Source organism: Octodon degus, unplaced genomic scaffold, assembly GCF_000260255.1.
Source record: "Octodon degus isolate 3935 unplaced genomic scaffold, OctDeg1.0 scaffold00098, whole genome shotgun sequence".
Classification (NCBI taxonomy): Eukaryota; Metazoa; Chordata; class Mammalia; order Rodentia; family Octodontidae; genus Octodon; species Octodon degus.
In genome coordinates, this window is record NW_004524674.1 from 10,030,700 (window position 1) to 10,039,995 (window position 9,296).

The window sequence follows — 9,296 nt, forward strand, 5'->3', positions numbered from 1 at the left end:
AGGTCCCTTGGATGTTTGTGCCTGACACTGTCTGGAGTTAATCCTGTGATGATTAATTGATTTTATGCTTAATTCTTTGACTGTAATTAATCTTGGTTATAAATACAGCTATATAATGAGTCCTATGACCTGTCATATTGAATCATTGAACCAAGGAAGACTAATGGGTTAAAGTCTTGCGACACTGTGAATGGAGTTTGAAGACGATTTGAGAAATGGTTGAGGTAATCATTTACTTCATCTTCAGATCCTGAAGTACAGAAGTCACAGGAAATACGAAAAGAGAGCTTCCACTTGAGACTCCTTCTATAAGGAAGTGGGTGAAGATAAAGTGTAGTTTGCTGACAGGGATGAAGGTTTCTGTAACAGTCACTGTGTGAGAATTCTCTGGCATCATTGATCATGGATGGATGGGATGAAGTAGATAGGCATCATGGGAAATAGAGATCTCTATATGCTGTGGACCTTTGGAAATTTGCTGGGTTGATCATTTTGAAATTTTAGGCTTGATGTTTAATAATCCTGTGCCGACTCAGTTATTGGGGTATTAGTGACAGTCAATAACACAGGTTATTAGGAGTCAGTAACTAGATGTCTGTGGTTTGAAATTAGTGATACATACATGATTGGTGGTCCATGAGGGTAAGAGATTATCTTTAAGTGTCAAACATATATATTTAAATGTATATGTATTGGTGTCAAATTTGTCCAGTAGCTCCTTCACTTACCTGCATCATAAGAGAGCTTCATCATGCTTTAATGTCCCCTCTGCCTACAACTCCTAACAGTAACATTCTTGTTTATTTTTCTTGCATAATATTTATTTAAGAGCCAGTAAGATAGCTCAGTGGACTAAATGCCTGCTTAGGAAAGTGCAGGACTAGGGTTTGATCACCTGTATCGCATGCCATGCCGACCTGGCCCCTGGGACACACTGAGCCATTGACCGAGTTGGCATGGGGTGGTTCATGCCTATAATTGCAGCACTGGGGAGGCTGAAAATAGGCAGATCACTATGAGTCTGAGCTGTGTGGTGAGGCCCTGTACCAAATACATAAATGAAAAAAAATATTTCTTGATTTTAAGAATATTTTTGTGATACACAAGTACATTCTCAAGGTGTTTAGATCTAACTAGACATTTCACTGACTTTACTATTCATAGCTTTCTCATGTATTTAGCCTTTCACAACATTGAAATTTTATTTTGATCCCAATTTTTCTTTTAAAGATTCCCCTTTCCCTGTTTCTCCCTTCCCCTCTCCCTTTTCCTTTATTTCTAAAGCATATAGGCAGTGTAATTTCTGCATCTATACACTCCTAAGATGTTTCACTTTTACTTCCACCATAAATGATTTTTTTCCTGATTATAAAAATAAAAAATCTCAATTCTTTCACCTCAGAACTTTATAAACTATAGAAACTGATTCATACCCTTTAATTAGCCATTGTTACGGGAGAAAAGATAAAGGCTATTTATTCTCTCTCTCTCTCTCTCTCTCTCTCTCTCTCTCTCTCTCTCTCCCTCTCCCTCTCCCCCCCATTCATTCGCTCTCTCCTGTTATTCAGATTTCAGATGATTTTATCCTCTTGAATAAATAAATTTACATTAGGAAAATTTGCTAGTTTTTTTATTTCCTTTAAAAAGTACATTATTAGGCAGAGAATAGAGACCTTATAGACCAATGATGGCAAACCTTTTAGAGCATTCAGTGATAACAAACAACTAGTGGTGGTGTGTGTGTGTCATAGATTCACCACCACTGCTATAGACTGTGATGGTCCACAGTGAGTTTTCAAGGTATGAATTATCTTGTCTAAATCATTTGCCAAATATGGGTAAAACTAGACTGAATAGGACTATGCTATTACAGGAAGCAGTGACACTCAAAGATGTGACTATGGCCTTCACGCAGAAGGAATGGAAGAAAATGGATCCTGCTCAAAGGGACTTATACAAGGATGTGATGCTGGAGAACTATAGCAACCTAGCCATAGTGGGTAAGGACAATCCTTTGTAATTCAAAATGTGTTCACTTTGGTGCCTTCTTCTGGAAGTCTTTCATGAGTTTGGCCTTGATTTTAAGAGACCAAAGAGTTTTAATCTCTTGGTTACAGGGAAGGATACTTGTACCAATGACTTCCAAAAGAAGATCTGCTCTGTTGAGGTATATGGGTTTCTACCTTGTGAAACTTCAGAATCCATGTATTCTTGAAAGACACTGAGGTGCAAACAGATGGCTTGATTTCTAAGATTTTCTTCTTACACTAAATTCTGCCATTTCCTTTAAGCAGGGTATCAATCCTCCAAACCAGACATGATCTGCAAGTTGGAAAAAGGAGAAGAGCCATGGTCAAGGAAGGGGAAAAGATCCAATCAAAGCCATCTGCGTAAACTAGCAAGACCCAAGCAAGAAGAAGCCAGTGGAAGTAAGTTTTTGGTTTCTTGGTGTAACTGTGGAATTCTCCAATTATTTATTCTTAAATTCTTCTTAAAGACCCCAGACAAGTTTTGCTTACCCAGTAAATGACAGTAGAAAAACATCAGAATCTTGTAGGGAAAGGAGAGTTCAAACTACAAAGATTTCCAGGCCTTAGAGATTCTAATATCTCTTCCTTCTATGAATCCACATACAAGAGGTTCTCCTGTGAAGTGAGCTCTACTAGTGAGCCAGTGTTATGGGAATTTGATTATACAATTTCTGTCAGTCAGCTTAGACTGTTTTGTTCTCTTAAGGAATAGTCCCAGATACCTCAGCTTACTGGGGACCTAGGCTGAAAGAGCATTTTCCTCGTTGACAAAGAGTGAAAAAGGGATGAGCATAGCCAACCATATGGTAGCTCTTCCTCCCACCCCAGTACTGGGGATTGAACTCAGGACCTTGTGCTTGTGAGGCAGGCGCTTAAGCTGCTGAGGTATCTCCCTGGCCCACACTCGGTAGCTTTCAAAATCACTGTTTATAACTGGTACCAATTCCTTCCAGCTCTCATTTTATTGGTTAGAGTAAGCCATTTGGCCACTACTGATTTCAATAGGCTAGAATGTGCAATCCTCTCATGGAGAGCACTGCTGTAATTCACATGGCCAGGCATTTGGGAAGAGCTGAGAAGTATTATCCTTCCATAGGTACAGTAATATAGTTTGTCATACCATTCAGATTGTGGTAGGAAAAGAGATGAAAATCAGTTCTCTAACCTTTAGTACCAACCCTTCAGATGCCTGATCTCTCTATATGACTTTCTTTCTTTACCATGTTCTTCATTGCTCAGCTTGCAGATGACCTCTTAGCTTTTCTCTTAATCATATACATACTTGCCTTATCTGAAGGAGTGTTGTTTTGAAAATTGTCTTTTCTTTATATGCTTAGTTTTCCTCTCTTCCTCTACCACACTACAGTGTTCCTCAAGGTTCATATCATCTCTTGAAATATTCAGACATTCTTAGGTCAGTCTTATTTTCATGTCTCTTGCCATGATGCTTCTGCCTTTGATGACTTTGTGTTTCTCTCTCCTGTCTGTGAAATGCTCCAGGCCTGTGGACTATACCACACTTTTTCCAGGCTTTGTTTTATCTTTGCAGTGGCTGTTCACTTTCCTTCTCTTGCTTTTTCAGATTGTGGGGATTGTTTTAGTGTTTTTAATTCTCATTTTGAAGGTTTTGTTCCAAACATGTAGCTGAAAAAGGCCACACTGAAATGGCATCCGTAGTTCTTAAGTTTAATAGGTTTACACATACAATATCCATATTTAGCTAGCAGAAGTGCTTGAATTTCAACCCCAAATTCTTAGAAGTGAAATATTATTGAATCACTAGGGCCTGGTGCTTACCACTGTTCAATAATTGCTTTCTGCAGGAAGTTGGATCATACAGTGTAAACATGGATGTCTATACATGTCATTGTGGGTGATAGTCTCAGGGAATGGAAACAGTGATTAAGAATATAATTCAAAATATATAATTATGTAATGTATAGGAAAAGAATGTGAGTGACTACTTAGAGGTATGGATAAACTTAACATTTATAATTGGTAACTGTAATGACTTGACAAGAACAAAATGTTCATTCTTCCATGGCAAACTGTTGGAATGCATGTAAACTGTAAATCCAGATGCTGTGAAGTTTGTTCACTGAGCTCATTGCTGTGAATTTTATTATTTTGTAAAACCCTCGTTCTATCTATCTATCTATCTATCAATCAATCAATCATCTATCTGTCTATCTATCTATCCATCCATCCATCCCCAATGCAATAGCATTGGAACAAGTAACAGTGGAACACCTATTCCTGTTTATTTCCTCAGTCATATATTAGTATTTCTTAGTAGACTCATCTTATATTCTCTCTTCTGGTTTATTAAACCTTTATTAACCTGTAAGTTAGCCTTATTAAACAGGAATTTCTGATAATAGTATGGGTGTATCTCTTATAATCTAAGGGGAGGTATTTTAGCCAGATCTTACTAGAAACTAGAACAGCGAACTGGGAGGCCACTGGGAATTGAAATACAAGTGATGTCTTTAAGCATATAAAATGTTGTATTTTTGCTTCTCTGTGTATATGTGCTTCGCTCTTTATCCTGAGGAGTTTTTAGTGATACAGGGAAAATATACCTTTCCTATTACTTGTCTTGTATCTTTTTTTTTGCCTGTTAAAATTTATTTATTTTTTGGATTTTATTTTGTTTTATTGAGAAACAAATATCAGACAGTTTCAAAACTGATTAATAGGAGGCCATATTCAATAATTAATACATTGTACATTGTTATCTTCTTAGTGGTTATCCATAGTACAAGATGCAGACAGGATATCCTGTCCAAACACTATTACTACAAACCTTTCTTCTCACTGAATTAAGTGAAAGTAGCTGTATATCTATCCCAACTATTCTGTATATACAAATACAAAATGATCCTTCCTTTGTATTCCCTTTTTTTGTTTAGTCCTGTCAGAGATGGGTATTCTATTGACATCTAAATACCATAGGTACTTGAATTCAGCAAAACAATCCAACATAGTCCAGCAGTCCACAATAGTAGTGGGTTATCCACAGAAGTTGTTGACTAAAGCCTTTTACAACTCAGCATATTAATATGGTTTTACTTAATATACCTCGTTTTTATACTTTACTGCTGGATGGTTAAGACCAAGATAAAGCAAGACCTATATAACAAGAAATGTAACTTTTGTATCTGGTCTTGGATCATTTTAAATTTAACCAGTTAGTGGAGACCACATGAAGTCTAAATTTATTTTGATGGTACTGGGGATTGGTTCCAGCACCTCATAAATGCTAGGTAAACATTCTGCCACTAGCTATACCCCTAGACCTTTAAAATTTTTATTTTGACATAATTTCTCATTAAGTTGCTCACATTAGCCTCAAGCTTGTAATTCTTCTGTGTCACCCTCCCAAGAAGCTAGGATTACAAATATGTGACACCATGCCTGGTCAGAATTTACATATTTGAGAGGAAGAATCTCATTGGATATCTTGGATTGAGCAAAATGTGTTACCAACTGAATAAGCAGTTATATATATCTATATATCTATATATCTATATATCTATATATCTATATCTATATCTATATCTATATCTATATCTATATCTATATTAAGCCACAAGCACTAAATATCATGGGTAAATTGGCATATTTTAGATCTGGGCATCTAGGCATGAGGAGAGATTCAGAAAGTGTTGACTATAATCCCAAGCTCTTTTAACATCATTTATTGTCTATGTAATGTTCCTTGCCTCAGTTACTTTTTTCATTGCTGAAACAAAATACCAGTCATGCAAAGTTAAAGAAGGAATGTTTATTGTATCTCACAGTTTGCAGAGGTTTCAGTTCATAGCTGGCTGGCTCTAAGGCAGGGTGGCATGGCAGAAGGACATGAAACAAGAGAAACAGTTTATGCCAGGCATAAGACAGGAAAGCAGTGAAGTAGTAAAGCAGGAACAGCAAGCGACAGCAACAGCCCTCTTTCTGTTCCTTATATTTTATTTCCAGTATACACCCCCTTAGGATAGGTAGTACTCACATCCACAATGGGACTTCTCATTATCCACACCCAGTACTATGGCAAACCAATCAGTAGACAAATTTAGTACTCACACTCTTGATTGCAACATCACACATTTAACCCCAACATTACACACTAAAGATTTACCTCTAGATCTAGCCTCTGGGAAATCCCACTTATGACCACATGAGGCTCTGTAGGACATCTAAACACAAACCCTAACAGTCCTTATGCTTATTTCATCTTCTATCCCAGGTTTCAAGGTCATAGTTCTAAGCTGTTAAAACAGTTTCTAATCACTGTTTTAAATTTTCTTTCCCTGGTTTTACTGCAACATTTATCCCCTGAAGTCTAAGAGGTTATGGACATTTGCTCTTGATAGTTCTTTTTACCCCACAGCAGAGTATTTCTAAATCTTATAAAGAACTTACATGACTGTTTGAAAATTCACAAGAGTATGTCATTAAATTCTATTTTAGAAGTTCAGCAAGATGATGACCAGCTAAAGAATAACCAGAAATCTCAAGACAAACTCATTAGGGAAGTTGCATTCAAGAAAACTCCAACCAAGAAGAAAGACAGTGAATGTACTTCATTGGAGAAAAAAAATAATGTGAATACAAAACATAGTCCTTCAAAGAAAAGGCTTAAATTTGATTCAGATGGAAAGAATTTGAAATGGAATACAGCTTTACCTGGTCATGTAAAAAACTCTGCAAAAAAGAAACCTGATATTGCTAAAGAACACAAGAAATCATTAAAGCATAGCTTATCTGATACAAAGATAGACAAAAATCAAACTGGAAAGAAACTTGATAAATTATCTAACCATACTTCTGATAAGTGTGACAAAACTCAAACTGGCAAGAAACAAGAAAAATTATATGATCATCATTCATCCTGTGCTAAGAAAAACAAAATCCAAATGGGAAGGAAACATGAGACATCATCTACTAAAACTGATAAAACTCAAGCTTGTGTGAAACCGTATGAATGCAATCAATGTGGGAAGGTTCTCAGCCATAAACAAGGGCTAACTGACCACCAGAGAACTCATACAGGAGAGAAACCATATGAATGTGAGGAATGTGGAATTGCCTTTAGCCAGAAGTCTCACCTTGTTGTACATCAAAGAACTCACACTGGAGAAAAGCCATATGAATGTGTCCAGTGTGGCAAAGCCCATGGTCATAAACATGCCCTTACTGACCACTTAAGAATTCATACTGGGGAAAAACCCTTTAAATGTACTGAATGTGGAAAAACCTTTAGACACAGCTCAAACCTTATTCAACATGTGAGATCTCATACAGGTGAAAAACCATATGAATGTAAGGAATGTGGAAAATCTTTTAGGTATAACTCATCACTTACAGAACATGTAAGAACTCATACAGGTGAAATACCATATGAGTGTAATGAATGTGGCAGAGGTTTTAAGTATAGTTCATCCCTGACAAAGCATATGCGAATTCATACAGGTGAGAAACCTTTTGAATGTAATGAATGTGGGAAAATGTTCAGCAAAAAGTCACACCTCATTATACATCAAAGAACTCATACAAAAGAGAAACCTTATAAATGTGATGAATGTGGAAAAGCCTTTGGACATAGCTCATCTCTCACTTATCATATGAGAACTCATACAGGTGAAAATCCCTTTGAGTGCAATCAGTGTGGGAAGGCATTTAAACAAATTGAAGGCCTTACTCAACATCAGAGAGTCCATACTGGGGAGAAACCATATGAATGTAATGAATGTGGGAAAGCTTTCAGCCAAAAGTCACATCTCATTGTGCATGAAAGAACTCACACAGGTGAGAAACCCTATGAATGCAATGACTGTGGGAAAGCTTTCAATGCAAAGTCACAACTTGTTATACATCAGAGATCCCACACAGGAGAGAAACCCTATGAATGTAATGAATGTGGGAAAGCCTTCAAACTAAATGCATCACTTATCAAGCATATGAAAACTCATTTGGAAGAGAAAACTCACAAATGAAATCAATTATGGAAATCTGATAACTAAATTGTTGTATAATGTTAGAAATGCATATTCTGAACTTAAAGAATATTAGAAAACTTCTAGTGAGAAGTCACACTGTGTTATATATTAGAGAATTGAATGTGGATCTTAATATAGAAGAAATGGATGGAAGTAAGAGTTGTAATGTGGTATGAAATATTTTACAGAAAGAAAAATTTTTTTAAGACAGGCCTTACTTTATAGATCAGGTGGGCCTCGAACTTGTAGTGTGATCTTCCTGTGTTAGCCTCCTGAGTGCTGGTACTATAGGCATGTGCCACCACACCTAGTGAAAAAATTATTTTAAAAATTATAAGTGATCTTGATATTTAGATTGACATATAAAGCTTTAAGCATTAAATGAAGTGATGAAACAAGTTGCATATGCTAACAATTTGAGTTGCTTAGATGTTGTGGACTTAAGCACCACATGTTAGAATTCACTTTACATATCTATGTTGCTTTGTGTAAATAAGGATGGCCATTTATATAAGCCTCTTATATTCTACCCACTTTTTTAAAATTAATGTTGAAATTGGCTTCTGCATGAGCAGAAAGCTTTATAAAATGGTTTTTATTAATCTAAAATTAAACAGAAAATTAAGAAAAAAAAACAGCTAAAGATGTAAATATGCTGGTAGTGAGTCTAAAAAACTGGATTACTGACCCATGTATACATTCTTTCCCCAGTTTTCTATAAAAGGACGTGTTTTTACCCCTCTCTCTCTATGTGTGTGTGTATATATGTATGTATATATTCATATGTTTGTATATGAATAGATTTTGTTTAAAAAGTCCAGAAGAAACTTAATAGTGGTTGGTTGCTATTGGGCACAGGAGAGTGCTGTCTGGTTTGTGACTAAGACCTATTTTTTAGTATATTGTTTAAATATCATGTATATGCATTTTTTCTCACAATTAAAATACTTTTAAGATCCATAAATCAATACTTTAAGAGCATTGCTAAGCCAACTACATAATGTTTCATGAATTATAAAGGTTCCTATGTTCTTCATAAATCATCATGAGTCTGAGCTATATGGCATTAAACATGTTATTGAATTCACTGAGACCTCTCTTATCAAACACAGTCTGTTAGTAACATAATGAATTATAAATATAACAGCACTGTGTTTCTCTGTGTGCTATTATATTAAAAATTGAAGATGGATTGTGATTACAGGGAAAAGACTTTTGTTTGTTTTTTTTTTTTGAGCAGTTACTCCATGTTATCTCATGCTCA

General features: G+C 35.9%; 1 protein-coding gene across 6 annotated transcripts in view; it reads left to right on the forward strand.

The window, feature by feature from the left end:
• Window positions 1-9,176, forward strand: part of Zfp37 (ZFP37 zinc finger protein) — a 13,213-nt gene extending 4,037 nt beyond the window's left edge. For 2 of the 6 annotated variants that reach the window (XM_023723304.1, XM_023723305.1), the window contains exons 2-4: window positions 1,874-2,000; window positions 2,292-2,429; window positions 6,504-9,176. In XM_023723304.1, coding sequence (XP_023579072.1) covers window positions 1,874-2,000; window positions 2,292-2,429; window positions 6,504-8,029 — 1,791 coding nt within the window. In that variant the 3' untranslated portion in view covers window positions 8,030-9,176. Of the gene's footprint in view, window positions 1-27; window positions 225-1,873; window positions 2,001-2,117; window positions 2,168-2,291; window positions 2,430-6,503 lie in introns of those variants that run through there. The other 4 variants (XM_023723306.1, XM_023723308.1, XM_023723307.1 and 1 more) reach the window with 4 other exon arrangements.
• The last annotated feature ends 120 nt before the right edge of the window (window positions 9,177-9,296 follow it).